The 20,083-nt window shown below is 42.2% G+C and overlaps 3 protein-coding genes across 3 annotated transcripts; 2 read left to right on the plus strand and 1 right to left on the minus strand.

Annotated features, from left to right (window-relative positions):
• Window positions 1-812: 812 nt before the first annotated feature.
• On the plus strand, window positions 813-3,537 carry LOC105389306 (COPII coat assembly protein sec16). Its single transcript, XM_011560408.3, has 2 exons — window positions 813-1,922; window positions 2,062-3,537. Exons 1-2 carry the CDS (start codon window positions 1,165-1,167, stop codon window positions 3,452-3,454), a joined length of 2,151 nt encoding a protein of 716 aa, XP_011558710.3. The 5' UTR covers window positions 813-1,164; the 3' UTR covers window positions 3,455-3,537.
• Window positions 3,538-4,758: 1,221 nt separating this feature from the next.
• LOC119692404 lies at window positions 4,759-10,691 on the plus strand. The gene is made up of 4 exons (XM_048633211.1): window positions 4,759-5,410; window positions 5,717-5,924; window positions 7,110-7,307; window positions 10,458-10,691. The coding sequence occupies exons 1-4, from the start codon at window positions 5,241-5,243 to the stop codon at window positions 10,689-10,691; spliced, it is 810 nt and encodes a 269-aa protein (XP_048489168.1). The 5' UTR covers window positions 4,759-5,240.
• Window positions 10,692-14,305: 3,614 nt separating this feature from the next.
• LOC125491388 lies at window positions 14,306-17,647 on the minus strand. Its single transcript, XM_048633212.1, has 3 exons — window positions 17,388-17,647; window positions 14,580-16,780; window positions 14,306-14,332 (listed from the first exon to the last, which is right to left on the minus strand). The coding sequence occupies exons 2-3, from the start codon at window positions 16,617-16,619 to the stop codon at window positions 14,306-14,308; spliced, it is 2,067 nt and encodes a 688-aa protein (XP_048489169.1). The 5' UTR covers window positions 16,620-16,780; window positions 17,388-17,647.
• Window positions 17,648-20,083: the final 2,436 nt, after the last annotated feature.

Consider the following 20,083-nt stretch of genomic DNA (forward strand, 5'->3'; position numbering starts at 1 on the left):
AGAATAGTTTTTTTTATTGGACGTAAAATTTTACAGTTATTTGTACATGGTCATAATACCCAAAGTGGACCAAAGAGTGACGTCCAAAGGAAAAAAAATGATTCCTTAGGTCAAGGGGTAGCTAAATCACCCCCATGTATGTTCAGCGATTTTTGGTAGTTTAGGAGTTATAAATAACTAATTTTCTAAGAAAATTTACCTCAGTGGATTAATTATTTTTTATTATTTTTTGGATAACTTTGACTAGTTCGATCGCAAAATCGAAAACTAAGTCGCTGAAACTTTTATGGTTTAAATAAAAATTTAAGAGGATGCCACAAAAAAATATATATATTATGGGGGCTACGCCTTGACCTAAGGAATATTTTTTTTTCCTTTGGATGTCACTCTTTAGGCCACCCTGGATATGTATTACTCTACCACCATTTCACAAAGGTGGCGAAAGACATAAAATAATAATAAACATATCAAAAGTCCTCTTCACCCTTAGCCCTTGAGCTAGCAATCCTCCCTAACAGTGAAAACTTGAAGTGAAAAATTCAGTTCGAAGACTTTCTCCTAGATTTCTCGTTTAAAACTGGACTATATTCATATTTCTAAATAGGGTTTTGCTAAAGTGGTATAGTAAGCTGAAAGGGTGGGACCTCAGAGGGTCATACTAAACAACTTTTGTAACTTTGGAAAATTCTAGATATAATTCTGGGACTAGACACCGTATACCGGTTTTAGGAGTTAACCAGTACAAGTTCATTGTATGACATGACAACTATTAACACCTTTAAGCTTCAACGAAAACGTTTCGTGATTAGCATTATATTCTTTGTGAACTATGTAGTTCAACTACATACCTATTACCGATTTAGACGCAGCCGTAGTAACTAGTGCGCCCAATAATAAAAGTAAACATGTGACACTTTCTTCGCACCCGGGACTAGCACGGCGCCGCTAACAATGTAAATTATATCTCTTCCGAGTCCCGCCTTCGCCCGCTGCTCCACATTCCGAGCACCGCTACAAATTAACGTCATTTACTGCCACCGACGAATTTCAGACACACTGTATTCGGCACCCGCTAGCTTCAGGCTTCATTCCCCAGTCGGAGCTCGGGTTGAGCACTCGGTGTACCGAGAAAAATAAATGTGGTAGATAGTTGTAAACCACAAAATGGATAAGTTATACTTAGCTGTAGTGGTGTGTTTGCTAGTCGAGTCGGTGGAGATGCTGAGTCTGCCGGGCCCGCTGGTGTACGTGGTGACCCCGCGGACGGTCAAGGAGCAGGCGCGCTCGTCCCCGTTCTACTACCACAACTGGATGCGCCGGATGGACTCCACAAACGACACCACGACCACGACCACCACCACCACGCAGCGGGTGAAGACTCCGGACCTGATCTTCGCGGAGTTCGAGACTGGCAACGAGATGGACAAGTCACTCAAGAAATTATTACAGAAGGAAAGAATCCAAACGACGTCTACAACGACAACGAAACCAATTTACGTTCCAGAGGAAGTGCCAGCCGCGTCTGAAGCGGGAGTGCAAACTTATGGACTACCGACGAAGGAAGAGTCAAACAAGCCAGTGGAAAGTCACAGTGATGACATGGAGGACTATTTCGCACAATACAACAATCTGTACAATGCGCCAGCTCCAGTGTACTTGCCGTCGACCACCACGAGACGACCGATTACCACCACCACTACTACTACCACTACCACTCCAGCCCCAACCCCGGCTCCAACTCTGGCTCCAATGAACGTAGAAAATATATGGCACGTGATCGATAATGAAAAATACGACCAGCAGTACTCCGGTAAATGGGAGGAAGTTCCGATAAACGACGATTCTAGTAAGAATGTGGACGAAAGCAACCAGAAGAATAAAGAAGAGGCTGGACAAATTGAGGAGAACTTTGCGCTACCCGGGTAAGAAAACTCGATGTTTATTGTAATCTTTATAAACTTAGGTACTTATATACTAAGTTACATACTTCCTTAACAGTTTTTTGTTTTATACTTATTTTGATACAATGTGCGTACAGTAATTTTGTATTTCTTTTCACAGATTTTCTACGAATCCTGGAAAAGGAGCAGAAAATGAATCGAGAGCAATAAGAACCGAGCCAAACTACCGGTTCCCGTACGTAAATTTGAAGACATTTCAAATGAAAAACCCGAACCCACCGAACTCACTATCCACTAGCAAAAAAGGGAACAATATGTTTTACAATCTAGACAACTTCCAAGATGTGAAGAACCCAGTCCGGGGAGAAGCGCAAGAGGTGGTGACGAGACAAGATCCCATAGACCGGTACAACCCCGCTCAACCTTACTTGCCCGTATACGGAACGAAGTCAAAGCAGTCTAGCGCAGAGCAACCGAAGGCAACGAAAACTGTAGCGAGCCTCATCCCCCCGCCGCCGCCGCCGCAGTCCAGCGACTCCCTGCTGCCGCCGCCAACCTATGACTCCTTCCCTCCCTACGCTCCCCCACAGCCTTCAGCATCACAGCCCCCAGCGGCTCCTCCCGTTGCCTCCAAGCCAGCTTCAGTATACCAGCCGCCTCTAAACGCAGATGCCTACGACTCTCCTCCGGCTGACGGCGATGATGACGACGGTCCGCCCGCCGTGAACCCGGGCTACCGGTACAACAAACCACCCTCTATACCAAACTTTCTCCCAACTCTACCACCCCCACCAGCGAAGCCATTTCCAGGATATTCCTACGACAAGCCACCTATGGACACGGATGACTCCCCACCGGATACTCAGAGTTTCAAAGGATACTCCTACGACCAGCCTCCCGCAGATTCACCACCTCCTATGGCAGACAAGCCGTCATATGGAGGGTATCACGATCACCCACCGAGCTACGGACCTGCTCCTCCATCCTACTCGTCCCATGATTCTGACTACCCCGAACTTATCTTCAACAAGCCCCACGGCGGGAAAGGCCCAATGAAGGGCGGGGATGACATGAAAGGCAACGACATGGGCATGATGCCGCCACCGCCCCCAGACGCCGGGGACGCGCCGGGTCCGCCGAGCCACGACGGCTTCCCACAGGATTTCCCGGGAGACTTCAAGTACCACGACTTCGACCACGACCACGACCACTACCACTACCACCACCCGACCACCACAACAACCACCACCACCGAGACCCCTCGAGTCAACCGATACAGTTACTACTACTTGGGGAAGAAGTTGTACTACTTACCGTTATACTTTAGCGTCTATTTCATCGTATACGTGGGTGCTCTCATCATCAAGGCGGTGCTTCGGCACAAGATCGTGTACCCGAACAGCTGGCGGCCCAACGACACCACGTCCACGTTCTTTACGAAGCGCTCCGCGGACTGGGAGCCCTCCAGCGAGGCCCTGCATGACGTCACGCGTCGCGTCACCCGCGCCCTCGCCGCCGCCGCCGAGAAATACATGAAAAACAAACAAGACTAGCGAATTTATCTATCTCATAGTCTAATTATAAGGATTAATTGTAAATATGTTTAATTTTTTATATGTTATGAACGGTGACTGTTGGGAACTGGACATATTTAATTGTGTTTTTGAGTATGGTTCATTGTCTCAACGGATCGGATTTAGGTAACAATTTAGTCTTAGGCATAAAATATTATAAAAATAAAGAAATGAAAATTGGTTGATCTAACTGTGACATTTTTATTACCTATTTGAAATTCTGAATAAAGTTTAGCCCTTAAGTACATACAAGTACAAAATTAAATATAGGTTGAATTCTTGTACCCACTCGTGTCTAAAGTATAATGAACTTAGGTATTTACTGTAAAGTGCTAGCAGCGTCACCAGCTTAGTTAATTTAAACGAAACAATTATTTAAGTATGTAAGCTTAAAAATCACTATAACCTCCGACATCATGAAAATTTACTAGAGGGTACTCTCGCGGGTACATACATTGATGCCTTAGGGAAGTTTACCGATAAAGTGGCACCCTGTACCTATATTATTCTATAAATTAGTCATACAATATAAAACAATACTAAACCAATAACTAAACCAAACAACAATATTTCACTACATTTCGTAATTTCGGAAGCGCTTCAATTTCGTTGAATTCTTTTATATGAAAGGCTCGTAGCACCCGCCGTAGCAAACTACGAGTGCTACGAATATTGCAACGATATAAATTTTGATGGCTTAAATTCTTATGCATAAAACGGCTCAATCAACATAACTCCTTAACTTTTAGCCGGTTATCATCATCATCATCACAACCCATAACGTCCCCACTGCTGGAGAAGACGTCACCCCTATAAAGGAAGGCTCTAACCGATTATCCTTGTTACAATTTAAAAGGCGTAGAAATATGTATGTAGGTACAATAAACTGTTGAATTAGATAAATTTGAAACAATTATAATTATAAAATAATAGACAAAAAGCTTCATGCAGGAAAGGTTATACTCATAAGCTTCTAAGCCTCTATTACTTAGATGCTAAAATTTCTAAAGAAAAATACTGTAAGTATACAATTTGTTAGACCAATATCTAAATACGTTCAATGAGGATTGATAACCAGGTCGGCTGGTTGCCAGGGGCCCTACAGAGCACTCGGATCATGTCACCAGACGAACTGCAATTACACTCGAGGTGCTAAGTGCTTCCGTGCGACACATTCCGTAGTGGGCAGAGTGGTACCTACTCGTAATTCGAGGAAATGATGAAGTTTTATTAATAAATTTCCTTAATTAGATAGAAAAATGCAATAACGATTTTGCTAAAATTAAGTAAGCGCCTGAAACAGTAAAGTGCGATATGTATTACCATGAAATCAGTCAATATAACATCACTGATAACACACCTGTGGTATTCAGCTATGTGTAACAAATTTCTATTCCGATAATTCTTAGAAAAATGTAGGGCAACTACAAATAAGTACGTACGTGTGATATAATTATTAGCATTTTCTTCTTGACAATAAATTATCGCTTCGCTAAAAGGCGGTCGGGCGCTCTCTGTTTGTCGTTTTCATCTTTCAGGCAGTCGACGGCGGGTTACCCCGAGCGCGGCACCTCGGAGCTATCAGTTGGTCTTGCGACGCAGCCCATTGCAGACAGGGCGGGGTTACAGCTGGGAATAATTGTTGAAAAACTTAGGCGGGGTAGCAGTTTGAACTTTAACAAAGTGTTGGGGCAGTGTCAGACTTTTTACATTCTGGAGAGGGTGGCTTAAGTGTAGTTAGCATATTTATACAAGTTCAGTAGTAATGGTTCGTTGCTTCCTGTTGTCGTGGCAAGGCATGGTGTGGGCGGGTCTGTCGCTGGCGCTGTGGGCGGCGGCGGCTCGGGCGGGCGCGGCGCGGCCGGCGGGCGGGCGCTACGACACCGCTACCCCGCATTCGCCGCCCTACCGACCGTACAAGTACATACCGCTGCAGTAAGTGAGCTTTTCATGAATATTTTTCTGTTTTCAACTTTTTAGATTAAAAGTTTTTTAGTGAATCCGTTTATAGCGAGTTACTTACGTATCTAAGCTTTAAACAACGAGTATTTTAACTTTTCAGTTGCACATTTTACTCTTCCGTCAAATTAATGAATGTTTAAAGTACTTAAATAATACTTAATAACCATCTATTTTGTCGAAGACTAATCATATATAAAATGCATAGTTAAACCTAACCGCAATACCTGCACGAAACTTCACAACTTCACATCTAACCGCCAACTTCCATCCATTATCCAGGTCTAGCTATGACCGCTACAGCCCGGACAACTTCGCCCCGTCCCCCGCGGAGGCTGACCTCACCCCCGGCGGCGGCGGCGGCGGCGGCATGGCACCCTCGGAGCTGATCCTCACGGCGCTGCGGACCGCGCTCGACATCGTGCGGAAGGTCAACGCCTCGCGGAGAACAACTAGCAATGTTGCAGCGAAGAACAACACTGCTGTGGCGGTATGTAGCTGACTATGCTGTGTATTTCATGTGGGAATGCTCGTGGTTTGATAATACAAACACTCGCAGCTTATGCTATCTCTTGCGGAATAGACATAGGCATTTTACCGCCTTACGGACAAATTCGTCCTGGATTTGTCTGAAAGATAAATATCGAACGAACTAAATAAGTACTTACTAACAAAAGGTAGAGGCGAATAGACAGGATAGGTCATCTAAGTGTGATGCATAGGTATTGTGACGTAATTAGGTGGTAGGTATTGTAATCTTATGGTATTGTGGGCATTAAGGAATAAAACAACCCAATAAAAATCTTTCCCTAATAATTTCAGGCTCACTCGGTAAACGATAAGTTACGGAACCGTCGTAATCCTACATATAATTCAGAATCAATGATCTTTCTCAAGGTCTCAAAACATCCCCTACAGTGTACCACACACTGACCTCTCTATACAAGTAATATAGAGATCAGTGGTACCACATTAATAAATCAGGAGCAAAACGTGTCATATTATAATTATGTCTGTGGGCAAAACCAACATTTTTAAATGCCACCTTTAGAAGAGAACCCAATAGTTCTCATTCTCACCGGCCAGTACCTAATTAGGTAGCTGAAACCTTAAGTAGGTGTGTCCACAGTGCGTGTAACGGTCCCGGGTCGTGGCTGGACGGGTGACCCGCTACACTTGCTAACTGACGCATGCGGGTCACCACCACGATAATTGGCGATATGCGACTCAGATTTGAGACACTTTCTTCTAAACGGCCATGCGGTGAAAAGTGGAATACTTTTATAGCCTTTTGGATCAACCGTTCTGATGAAATTTCTTACATTTAATATTCCCAAACTACGAAGTTGTTAAGACTTTATTTCTTGTTATTAAACATATTTTATACAGCAGTCTACTATCTATAAATAATCCTAAAAGATGGCCGATGAAAAGTTAGTTTTGAAATGTTTTCCAACCGAATGTGTCACTTTTTAGTAAATAACTGGGTACTCAGACAGACCTTACTTACTTAATAATCCCCGGTTAGTTATCTGTAATGCACTGAGTCGCACAAAGGAACTTTAAGGATAGAAAGAGCCAGACATAGATTTAAGGACAGAAAGAGCCGGACATAGACTTAATGACGACGCGACGTAAGCTTAAAGTTTCTTCATAAAACCGTCTCCTCTTCCAGGTCCGCCGCCGCAACAGCACAGCGGTAGTCAGCGGGCGCGGCATGGACTACTACGACGACCACGAGCACGACCACGACCACCACCCGGAGCCCACGACCACGGCGCGCCCCGCCCGCCCGCGCTACACCGACCCCTGGGCCGGCTACTACGACTGGATCATCAACGAGGGCTCCTTCAAGTTCTGGAGCGTGTTTCAGGTAATTTAGGTCACACGGCTCCAAGGCTTGTCTTGGGTGCATGATTTTCGAGTAAAATTGCATTACGATGGACCTTTGACGGGCGAATTTCAAGGAACGTGGCCAACAATTCCAAAAAAGTTTTAGCGCTCTGGCGTGTTTTGTAAGTGGCATGACTAAAGCTTTCAAAGCAGTGTCCTAGGACATAAAGAATGCTTTAAAGAAGATGAAGTACAAACCCTTCAGGAAAATATATTAGGAAGTAAGGAAGTCACTCTGACATTCAGATACTGGTATAGTACCGCCACCCTGATCTTAACCGTAAAGCGAGCAAGCAACGACCTCCGGCGCACCGCGGTGCATCGTAGCGCGAAAATGCCATAATCGCTCTATAAAAAAACTTATTACGTCGCCATTACTCGTACAAAAACTTCAAGTATGGCAGCATTGACACAGATTTAGGTCTCCATTCGTGTTGTTTGGTGATCTAAGGCAATAGTAGTACTTGTACTCGCCAAGGAAACTGACTTGACATTGACGACATTTTAATTTACCTACGTTTGTTTGTTTGTAAATGGTGTAGTGTTTCCTATTATTCTCGTACTAACTGCCATGACAAATAGATACATTGGAATAATTTCAAGACCATAATAAGTACATATGTTTCGTTTCGTTATTTAATACTAAATTCAATATTTTAAAAAATGTGAACAAAGTAACTCATGGTGAATATTAAATAATAATAGGTAACGCGATGGTATAACTATTATTTGCCTCACGGTCTCGCAGTTCTCTAATTTTCTTCCGGTTAGTCGTCTTTAAGTAGCTCTAGATAATCTATATGATTAAAATAATATTTAACGTCTTCTCGTGTACATGCCTACATTTAAGTAGTATGATTTTATTATACATATAAAGGTTACGGAATAATTGTGCTGTTTACACTTTAAAGTTAATACAGTTGATTTAAAATAGTGTTAAATAACATATGAAATTGGCGTTTTGTCGTACTGGCCACTTTAATCTCAAATATTACCTTTATGGTTAGGAATTCCAAATTCAAATTCATACAGCTATTTACTCATGCATTTGTGTTTCAAACCCCCTAATTCATTTGTTTTTTCTTCTTTTGTTTTTTTCTTTGTGTCACTCTGTTTACAAAATGGAAAACTTGAAATATGGCGTTATTTACGAGTATGAGTTCCACCGTGGCACCAGTGCTGCAGAAACGGCTCGAAGGATTAATGATGTGTATGGTGACGGTGTCGCAAAAGAAAACACAGTGCGTTTTTGGTTCCAACGTTTTCGTTCTGGAAATTTCGACCTGCAGAACAAGCCTCGTGGACGGCAGGAGACCAAAGTTGATAATGAAGAATTGAAGGCTATTGTGGAAGCGGATCCATCGCAAACCACGTCCGAGTTAGCTGCAGGCTCCGGTGTTAGTGATAAAACTATTCTAATCCACTTGAAGCAAATTGGGAAGGTGAAAAAGCTTGAAAGGTGGGTACCTCATGAATTGAGTGAAGCAAACCGACAAACGCGCGTCGACTGCTGCGTTACGTTACTCAACCGGCACAATAATGAAGGAATTTTAAATCGAATCATTACCTGTGATGAAAAGTGGATCCTCTACGATAACCGGAAGCGCTCATCGCAATGGCTGGCGCAACCCTGGCGAACCAGCCAAATCCTGCCCTAAGCGAAAATTTACTAAAAAAAAGTTGCTTGTAAGTGTTTGGTGGACTAGTGCCGGTGTCGTTCACTACAGCTTTCTTAAATCTGGCCAGACGATTACGGCAGATATCTATTGTCAGCAACTGCAAACCATGATGGAAAAGCTAGCTGCTAAACAACCGAGGCTGGTCAATCGCTCTAGGCCACTGCTGCTTCAGGACAACGCTAGACCACACACTGCACAACAGACGGCTACCAAATTAGAGGAGCTTCAATTAGAATGTCTTAGACATCCACCGTACTCTTTGTACCCGGACCTTGCTCCAACAGATTACCATTTTTTTTCGCAATTTGGATAACTACTTGCAAGGAAAAAAATTCAACTCCGATGGGGCAGTCCAAACCGCCTTCAAAGATTTTATTGCTTCCCGCCCGAATGGTTTTTTTTTAGTAAGGGGATCAATGAACTACCTATGAGATGGCAAAAGTGCATACATAGCAATGGTACATACTTTGATTAATTTAATATATTTCATTTAAAAAAAAAAAAAAACGACTTTATGTTCCTCCTATAGAAAACGCCAATTTCATATGTAAGGACCTAATAATACCTATGCGTTTACAGTATAAGAAACTGTGTGTTATGAAAATGAATGTAGCACATCAAAGCTAATAGCATACAATGCCTATTGAAGGCACCTGTCGTCTTTATGATGAGTGATACAACGTGCAACTAACTAACCATAATCGAACATTATACGGTATAGTGACATATTTATGTTAATTTAAATTGATTGTTATTGTTTTAGACATATATTTACATTATAAGTTGTCTTTATCCGAGTCGGTAGGTAGGTACATTGTTATGGAGTCTTTGTACGAAAACAAACTGTGAGACCATAAAGCCATTAAATAATCGTGCGTTAACTAAACTTAAAATCGATTTTGTTCCTTTAGATCGTAAAGACGCTACAATCGCAACTTAATTGTGTGAACACAAAAAATAAATCCACAGATTTAGGAACAAGTGCTGCTATAAAATTTGTAACGACTTCCCCATCATCGGCCGATGGTGTTAAGTTTTTTACTTAGAACTAAATGTAGCGGCATGAATCGCTTATGTTTCGCTGCAGTCGGTTAAATGACGTCACAAGTTAGTTCCGGAGTGGAGGCGTGCGGGTCGTGCTATTGACCCGATGCTCAATTCATAAACAATAAGGTGTAATATTAGTTATTTAATCTAACTAGCAGGTTATGAGTAATTGAGTATGAGTATGCATCATACAATCATACTCATGGTCCGTCAACGCACTAAATTATATCGTAGCGCTAAACAAGACCTCGGGTGATGTCATGAGATTGTCTCTCTTGTGCTAATTCTATGTACTATATTAATAAATAACAGAATAAAACTATTATGCGGTATGCTGACTAAATGAATATAATAGAATCTTCCCTATTGCATACTCCTATGAATATTTGTTAACATTATTCCAGATCTTCACCGCCGCACTGCTGCTCTACGCCTGTCTATCCGCTATCTACTACGCAAAATTCAACCCAATCATACCGGATTACGACCGAGAATACGACGACTACTTCCTGGAGCGCACAGTGGGCCGGCAGGCGAGGAGTCTGGACTCCTGGGAGCTTCCTTCTGGATCCAGCTGGATCAACCCCCGGACCTTCCAGTTCATTCTAGATGCTATATCTAAGCATTATGAGGATTGATTATATGTCGTGGATAATGGAGAAATATTGAAGTAAGTAATGACAATTTAAAGTAGACATACCGAACCATTTCACAGAGGAAGTTCCTTGTATTCCATTTGAGAAACCCATAATATATTTCAAATAGAAATGGATAATTATTAGATGTATCGCAGATTCTTGATTCAATCGTGTATACGTTGATTTTCTGATTAATGTTTTCATAATAATTCTTGACAAACAAGGTTAATAGTAATTACTTATAACAATATTTCACCTTAACTTATTCAAATTCTATAAGTAAACTTAATTTTAACAGTTGTAAGTATATTTGTTACAAGACAACGACGATTTCATAGGTTTTAAAATATTTAGTAAGTTCTTAGTTAAGTTGGAATATGCCTTGTTGTCTTGTAGTGAACCCAATTTTATGTTAAATATAGGTTTTATGTACCTAACTAGTAACAATAGTTTTTTTTACATTATTTTCGAAATGATTAAGATACATAATGCTCAGTTATGTAGTTCCTAGTCTATAATTACCTACTTGTGTTTATTATATACAATAAGTATTAGTTGATTTTAAGTACAGACAGACACTGTGTAATAAAATAATATCAAACAAAATATGTGTATTAGTCCTGTGGTGCGTACTCATACTACTTATTGGGAACTGGATAGCGGACTGTATAATCTAATTTAAAGGGGAAAATTATACGAAAACACGGGTTCTGTTGTCAAGAAAAACGTATGTAATGAAAGATAATATTGACGGCTGAAGGAATGATAAATAAATACAAATTCAAATTATTATGTAAAAAAAGGAAATCAAAGTATAAAAAGGTCGAGATATATAAAAGGTTGAGGTTCCACAACAAACTTCCCCCCGTGTGCGACATTAGTGGCACACAAACTGCTGTTAATTGTGGAAGCTCAGTTGGTGAGAGAAGTTACTAGATGTGGGAAATAGTTATGTTGGATGTGGAGTATAATGGGAAAAAAGACGTACCTACCTAAACAAAAAAAAGAACAAACAAAATAAGACGAATTTATCATGTCAATACGGTAGACAAAACAAAACAAGACGAATTTGACATGTCAATACGGTAGAAAACTAAATTAAGTATTATAATAATAAAAACAATGCAATTATCGGATGGCAACGAAATGGTGAATGTACATAATGATAGTATGACGAAGGATGGGCCGCGGCCGGTTCTTAAATGCTGCTTCTTAAAGTTTGACTAGTTTTCTTGTGGGTCTGCGAAGTATGAAGCCCTTTGCACAGACATCGACTACCCGGACGACTCCATCTTTTCCGGGGTAGGTGGCCACGACTCTTCCTTTAGGCCAAACCCCTCTTGGGAGGGTGTGATCTGCGATGATGACCACATCACCAACTACGAAAGTTGTAGGGGCAGTCGGGATGGGAACTCTATGTTGGAGGGTCGGTAAGTATTCACGTACCCATCTGCTCCAGAAGTGATCTGCTAGCCTCAGGGCTTTTTTCCATTCCAGTCTTCGCGATAGGTCGGTATCATCAAGCATCGGTATGGTTAGGTGAGATGAGGAGCCAATTAGAAAATGGAATGGGGTGATAGCTTCCTCATCATTGGGATTTGTCGACACATGTGTGAGAGGCCTAGAGTTGACGATCGCTTCGGCTTCGGTTAGGAACGTGACGTACGTTTCTTCTTTCGGCGCTCGTTGCAGCAGTGTGGTTGATAGTGCCGTTTTAACACTTCTAACTAATCTTTCCCATGCGCCTCCAAACGTGGGCGCGTTAGCCGGGATAAATTTCCATGTTATGCCTCTATTTGCGGCGAAGTCGAAAATTTGTGATCCGTAAAATTCTTTCAATTGCTTAGCAGCTCCTACAAAATTTGTTCCGTTATCTGAATACACAATTTTTGGTGTTCCTCTGCGCGCGATAAAACGACGAAGAGCCATCATGGCAGAATCAGTTGAAATGGTGTTCACAATTTCGAGGTGAACCGCTCGTGTCGTCAGGCAGGTGAACAGCGCTACCCACCTTTTCTCTTTGCGACGTCCAACAGTGATATCAGTCGGGCCGAAGTAGTCAAGCCCACTACAAGTGAATGGACGTTCATGGTGGGTAAGTCGTTCTGGTGGCAGATCTGCAGTTGGAGGGACGCTTGGGAGGGTTTTTCTCACATGGCAAAAGCGACAGGTACTTGCTAGTCTTCGAACCGTGCTTCTTAAGTGGACTATCCAATATGTCTGCCTTAATTCATTTACCACGGTTTCGTTATTGGCATGCCCTAATCTTTTGTGAACGTGATGTACTAAGAGCCGAACTGCTTCGTGTCTTCCATCGAGAATAATCGGGGTTTTCATTTCGTCTGCAATGCCTTGGGCAAATTTGATTCTCCCGTTATTTCGGAGTATGTGGTCGGTCCCTAAGTATGGTGTTAAATTCTTCAAACGACTAGTTTTTGGAACTAGCTTCCCTTCAATGATGTTCTTCAGTTCTTCGCTAAAGCTTTCGAGCTGCGATCTTTGCAGTACGTGTTTTTCAGCTACTTTCAAGTCGGACGCGGTGAGATGGGGCAATGTTGATGAGGGGTGTGTGTTAACATTTATTTTCAATGGTGGTGACTGATGTTCTATTGATGATCGGATTTTGGAATTTTGCCCAAGTTTGAACTGAATTAAGGTTTTCCAAAACGCGGCTATCTGATGAGCCCTTGCGGTCGCTCTTAGCAATCGTGTCCACTCACTAAACCGTGTGGGGTTCGCGGCAACTGGGTGTATGAAGGGAAGAAGGTCTGTATTCAGGATGTTGACAGTGGCCGATGCCCCCTTCACTTCAAGGTCTGTGAGCGGGATATCGACATTGGTAGGCTCTACAGGCCAGTTGGTCTCTGCGTTAAGGAAAAACTGCGGACCCGTAAACCATCTATGAGTTTCGTTAAAGTTAATAGTTTTTGCTCTGGTTGCGTCATCTGCCACGTTAACTTTGGTCGGTAGCCACCTCCAGTTGACTGGTTTAGTATTTTCTAGAATTTCCCCTAAGCGGTGTGCAACGAATGGTTTAAAGTTTCGGGCGTCACTCCTAATCCAATGTAGAACGGTCATAGAATCTGTCCAGCAAAAGGTTTGTGTGGGTTTCTGCCTATGTTGTTCCTTAATACTAATAACGATTCTAGAAGCTATTAGTGCAGCTTGCAATTCAAGACGAGGTATAGATACCGGTTTGAGTGGCGATACCCTGGCTTTGCTTGTTATAAGCGCGGTTTTAACGGAACCGTCTTTAAATACGTACCTAAAATATGCCACGCAAGCGTACGCCAATTCGCTCGCGTCGGCAAATACGTGGAGCTCCCTACTTACGTCAGCATCTGAACTGTTTACGCCGTACCAACGGGGGATGCGTAGTGTATCAATTGAAGCGAGCTCTTCGAACCACTCCAACCACGGCTGACATAAATTGTCTGGTAGTAGTGCGTCCCAATCAATGTTTGGGTGACGCCATAATTGTTGGAAGAGGATGCGGCCTTTAACTATTAAGGGCGTTAACAGTCCTAGCGGGTCGTAAACCCTCATTAGATGTGACAACAGTTTGCGTTTTGTTAGTTTACTGATAGGTTCTCCGCCCAATCCTGTACGGAAACCTAACAAGTCAGGTTGAGGAAGCCAAGCTACGCCTAAAGTGCGAATTACATTATTCTGAGAATTGCATAACTCTACCTCAGTCGGTTGGGTAGCTCTTAACGATTCGGGTAACAATTTTAAAGCCTCGCTGTCGTTTGAAATCCAGCCTCTCATTTCAAAACAAGCTGCTGCGTGTATGGACACGATTTCTAATGCGATGCGGGAAGCGCTACGTACGTCATCCTGGCTACCTACATAATCATCCATGTAATGGTCCTGTAAAATGGCGTTTACCGCTTCAGGATAACGAGTCTTAAATTCTAAGGCATTTTTATTTTTAATAAATTGCGCCGTAAATGGGCTTGAGCATGCGCCAAAAATAACGGAAGTCATTCTTAGTTCCTTTATGTTTGAATTCTCTGTCCAAAGGAAGCGGAGTGCATCACGATCCTGTGGTCGGATGCGTACTTGTGGAAACATTTCCTTAATGTCGGCTGTGAGACCGATACGTCCCTCTCTAAATCGAAACAACACTCCTAAGAGGGGTTGTAGTAGGTCTGGCCCCGGGAGTAGAAGCGAGTTCAAGCTGACTCCATATGTCTTACAAGCAGCGTCGTTAACAACGCGTAATTTCTTTTTTTGTGGGTGGTAAACACCAAAATGTGGAGTGTACCATCGTATTGGTTCGTGCGGTGGCATCTTTTGATACACTTCGTGGTACGTAGATGGTTCGCATGTTTCTGCGTAACCTTTTTCCAGTAGGCCGTTTATGTATGTCGTGTAAGCGTCGGCGAAAGTTTGGTCTTTTTTCATAAGTTTATCTAAACCTTTTAACCTATTAAGAGCTTGATAATAGCTATCTGGTGTGTGCTCGATATCATTTCGCCAAATCATGCCTACCTCAAATCGGCCGGTTGGGAGACGGCGTGCCGTGGACTCTAAAATATGAATGGCTCGCTCCTCTGCGTCCGTTAATTTAACTTGTTTGGTTATTCCCAACGAGTCCAATTTATATTGAGTTTTAACGAGGGACTCTAGCTCCGAGTTGTCACTGTGTTTTTTGTGGGTGTTTGTGTGAAAGATATTATGCTGGGCAATTAAGTTGGTAACGTTACGGCTTGACATAGAACCATATAGTGTCCAACCTAAAGCAGTACGACATGCTACTGGTTCCCCAGCAGACCCAATACGATGTTCGTGGGTAATGAGTAAATTCCAATCGCACGCTCCTATGAGCACTGTTGGTTTCGCATCGGAATATGATATCTTGTTTGCTATGTCGGATAGGTGTTTAAACATTTGAACGTCTGTTAGTTGTATTGTTTGTTTACGAAGATTTAATTTTTCCATGCTCTTGGCATTGTTGATTTTGTAGCTGTCGTTGGCGTATTTACCTCTTATGTCGAAGCTGACATACTCGACTTGGACATCTATCCTCATACCTCCTATTCCTTGTACGCTAATTTGTTCCGGGCGCCCTTCGGCTCCTATAATGCCGGCAGCGACTTGGTCAATGACAGTAGCTGTACTCCCATCGTCTAACATAGCGAAGGTGTCGTAGCTACCCTTTGGTCCACTAATAGTTACTGGGATAATTTTTAATAGAGTTTGTCTTTGTTCACATGATGTGTTGATAGCTGTGTTGATCGTGTCGACCACTGTGTTGTTTGACGGTTCGTCTACTGTAGCTGGTAAGGGCTGTGGACATGTTACGTTGACTGTGTTGTTCGCTATTTGACCTGACGTTTCCTGCCTATGTAGCATCGGGTCGTGGTTCCTACTGCATGAGTCAACTCCACATTTTAGGTTCGGTGAACATTCTCTCCACGTGTGTGGATGGCTCTTTAGGCACCTATAACACACTCTGTATCTTGTTACCCACGCCCACTTGTCATTGATTGGCAATTCCCTAAACGGTGTGCATTCCCTAATATCGTGTTTATTGTTACAATATACGCATTGTGTTTTTTTTGCGTTACTAGTTGTGGCTAAGACGTTTTCCTCGCGCCTGTGTAAAGCACCCTTAAATCTAGTTTGGTCCTGCGGTAGAATGGGATTATAGCTGGCTAGCGAACCAAACTTCACATGTTTTACTAATTCTATTTCCAAAAAATCTGATAACGCGACCAGTTTTTTATTAGAGTTGCGGGAATGGGCGTAGTCAAACCATTTTTCTAATAAGATAGGGGTTAATTTAGTTAAAACCGTTTGATAAAGTTCCGGTGAAATCAAGTAATCGTGTTGGTCGAGTGCTCTTAAAGTAGCAACGCAGTTTTGTAGTTTAGTTACGAGATTAGGTAAATCCTTTAAATCGTAGGTAAGTTTAGGTGACATTTTTAAACATGTTACCTGTTGGTTAACTATTATTTCCGGTCTCGCAAACCTCTGTTCCAGTGCGTTGATTACTTCCTGAGGGTTGAGGGTTGTCGCCAGCAGGGTCGCGGTGCATTCCTTGGCGGCGCCGCGGAGTGCTGCCTGCAGTCGAGATATGTTATCTATAGGGGAGAACGAATCTTCAGTATATTGATAGATACGTTTAAATTGTAACCATTCTAAAGCATTCCCATTGTAGGTAGGGAGATTAGTGTTCGGTTTTTGTTTGTTACAAGCTAGAGCTTTAGCGGCAGTGGCGGTGTCGCCGATTGCTCTGACCATAGTCGCAAGGTCTACGGAATCGACGTTGTAAAGGTTGGGTTTGGGTGTGGGTTGGGGCAGGGGTTTGGTGGCGTCCATATTTATATTCGCGCCTATGATCGGGCTGCGGTATGGTGTGGCAGGGTTGAGGGTGTTATATGGTGTAGTAGCAGGTAGGGGTTGGTTAACATCCAACCATTCCTCCACTCGGTCGATGGAGACAACCGAGCGAGCCTGAGAGTGATGACTGCCGCTACGTTGGCTGCCGAACCTGGCCTCGATGGCCATCATCTCCGCTTCGCATTCAAGCTTTTCCACCTCGGCCTCTCGCTCAGCTAAGGCGCGCTCCCTTTCTAAGGCCTTTCGCTTGAACTCGGCCTGAACGGACAATCTTTGTGCCAGAACTGTGGAGCGCGAACTACGGTGGGAGCTGGCTACGCTCATAATATGGTGGGATTTGGTACTTACATTTTCTCGACTTGTACCTACGGATGGTTGTGTTATTTCCATGTCGGGGTTCTGCGCTTGGTCACACACTGAATCCTTTGCGCGGCTCCGGGTTATCATAATCAGATCACTTATAACTCACTGCGTTACATAATATTTCGGTATGGAAACCTGAAAACACTCTGTGGGAAACTGGGGGAAAATCTGGAAACGGGGAAAACAAAGGGGAAAAGAAACTAGTTAATCGTAAATGGCTTTCGCGGCTCGATATGACCACTTTATTGGGAACTGGATAGCGGACTGTATAATCTAATTTAAAGGGGAAAATTATACGAAAACACGGGTTCTGTTGTCAAGAAAAACGTATGTAATGAAAGATAATATTGACGGCTGAAGGAATGATAAATAAATACAAATTCAAATTATTATGTAAAAAAAGGAAATCAAAGTATAAAAAGGTCGAGATATATAAAAGGTTGAGGTTCCACAACACTACTGATAACAATTCATTGAGATTTTTAAACATCTATAAGCATACCTACATTCTTGACGTGGATAAGTTAAGTGTATAAAACACTCAGACCTCACCGAGAGACCACAAACCTGACCATCAATAATGGCTAATACTCAATACAATGTTCAGTGCGCGATGGTTCAGTTGCGCACCGCGGGGCGGGCGCGGCGGGCCGGGTTCGATGTCCGGCCGCAGCCTCCAGAGGCACAGGATGTCGCCTCGTCCATTACGCTTTTATAACACACGCGGGCCACTCGTAAAATAAGTTAGTACTCACTTGACAGCCCGCTGATGCATTTAGTACTATTATCATTACCTAAGGATCGGTTAGTCACCTAGGAATTTTGTATTGTGAACTGTTGGCGATTGGAAGGTTTTGAATTGGAAAATGCCAAATATGTAGTTTAAAAATCATAGCGTGATGGCACGGGCATCTGCTAATATGATACTTAACCTGCAGATCAGTCTGCAAGTCGTGAAACTTTTATACAGGAATCAGATAGCCTTAAACCTACGTATATTTCAGATCAAACCAATCTTAGAATTATAGTACGTAGCTATTTATGTAGTTACTAGATTGTCGTAATCTCATCGGACCAGTTAAGTTAATGTTCTGATAAATAGAGTTGGTAATTAGTTCTATCTCTTTCTTGCTCATCACTGGACCGCAGACTGATTGAAGGTATTTTCCTGCTCAATAAAAGATTCCAATCATTGAAGAGATAACGTTTACGTACTGATAGCTATCTCTTATAGCTGCTAATTAAGCTATTCGGAGCCCTAATTGGTGATCTACCACAACTGCGTTTGATTGAATGACATATGTATAACCTTCTTCATAAATATAAATAACCACTTGATTTTTATAATGCAAATATAGGAGAGATGCGCTAATATTTTTTGTGTTATAAATTCACTTTAAGAGAAGTACGAAAATAATGGCGATTATCCACTGTACTGATTACTTTTTGAGATGAAAGCTATCCTCAATCTACCAGGATTCCACATTTAGAGCATAACCAATTAAGATATCTGTTCAATGGGCGTCTTACAATATAATAGTTTATCTGTAGCAAGTATGTGAGATATCGCGATGGCTGTACCGTTGCGGAGGTTTGTGCTTGAGTGAGTCGGTGATCAATTCACGGCTGCGGTTATTGTTCGTTGCCCATTGATTTAAGAACTTACAAAAGATTCAAGAAAACTTCGGTATTTTGATTTAATGGGGGCTAACGCGTGTGAATTTGCCGCTAGGGGCGCTGGTGTTGACTCAGGTCAAGTGACATTTTACTTTTCATATAATTTGTTTGGCGGGCTTCGTGATAAATTATATTTTCGTTCATTTCCCTGTTGAAAAGTGATCTCTTTTTGCAAAATTATCGCAAATATGGATTATTTGTCGTTGAAAGCTGAATAATTAAGGAAAAGGGGCGCAAAAATAAGCAGTCTCAAAGAGCAGCTAATTCCGAGGTTAGTTTGTTTACTGTTTACAAACTTATTTTTTACGAAGTGTATGCTTGTTTGCTTAGGTAACAGCTATGTTTTTTCTTTTTACAGACACCAAGACTATGACCGTAATAGTAACTTGGTTGGAAACGTAGAGGACAGCATCATACAACAAAATGATTCAGTGTATACTTACTGTTGAGTGGCCTTCAGAAACTTTGTATAGCAGTGTGAACACTAATAATTAAACTCCAGATCTAGATATTGTCACCAATGAGTACTTTGGAATTTATGTACAATGTATACCATCGCTCTTACGGTAAATATGTATTAATCAATAGTTATAAGTACTTAAGTATTGCGTTTTTACTGATCAGGTAACTTTGTACGAATCATTGTTATATGTACTGCTTCAGGCTTTTTACACTGAACTACAAAGTAACTCTCATTGCCGAGCCAAGTACCTAGGTACTTATAATCTATTGTTGGAAGCGGTCATCTGTTCAAACAAGTTGCAGTGGCGACGGAAATGCGGGAAATTGCAGGAGAAGAAGGTTTCGGTCTGGAATAGAGGAAGAAGCAGGATTCGCATCGCGGCCGGTTAGCCTTGGTGGTGCTTTCCCATCTTGACTTCATATTCTATGAAACTTAGTTTTTCCTGTCCAGTATTCGTTATTGTCATTTTGTATACATACTTACCCTTCTATGAAAATACGTATAACGATAAAGGGTATTTAATTTCCAGCAATTAGATCTT

Source organism: Plutella xylostella, chromosome 5 (assembly GCF_932276165.1).
Source record: "Plutella xylostella chromosome 5, ilPluXylo3.1, whole genome shotgun sequence".
NCBI lineage: Eukaryota > Metazoa > Arthropoda > Insecta > Lepidoptera > Plutellidae > Plutella > Plutella xylostella.

Bases quoted from the DNA above. Each gene is read 5' to 3' on its own strand.
- LOC119692404 (XM_048633211.1), top strand. From the start codon at position 5,241: ATGGTTCGTTGCTTCCTGTTGTCGTGGCAAGGCATGGTGTGGGCGGGT. The intron at 5,411-5,716 runs GTAAGTGAGCTT...TCCATTATCCAG, and splicing joins TACAAGTACATACCGCTGCA to GTCTAGCTATGACCGCTACA. The intron at 7,308-10,457 runs GTAATTTAGGTC...ACATTATTCCAG, and splicing joins AGTTCTGGAGCGTGTTTCAG to ATCTTCACCGCCGCACTGCT.
- LOC105389306 (XM_011560408.3), top strand. From the start codon at position 1,165: ATGGATAAGTTATACTTAGCTGTAGTGGTGTGTTTGCTAGTCGAGTCG. The intron at 1,923-2,061 runs GTAAGAAAACTC...TTCTTTTCACAG, and splicing joins GAGAACTTTGCGCTACCCGG to ATTTTCTACGAATCCTGGAA.
- LOC125491388 (XM_048633212.1), bottom strand. From the start codon at position 16,619: ATGTCACCTAAACTTACCTACGATTTAAAGGATTTACCTAATCTCGTA. The intron at 14,333-14,579 runs GTAAACGCCATT...CTTTAGGCGTAG, and splicing joins AGACTCGTTATCCTGAAGCG to CTTGGCTTCCTCAACCTGAC.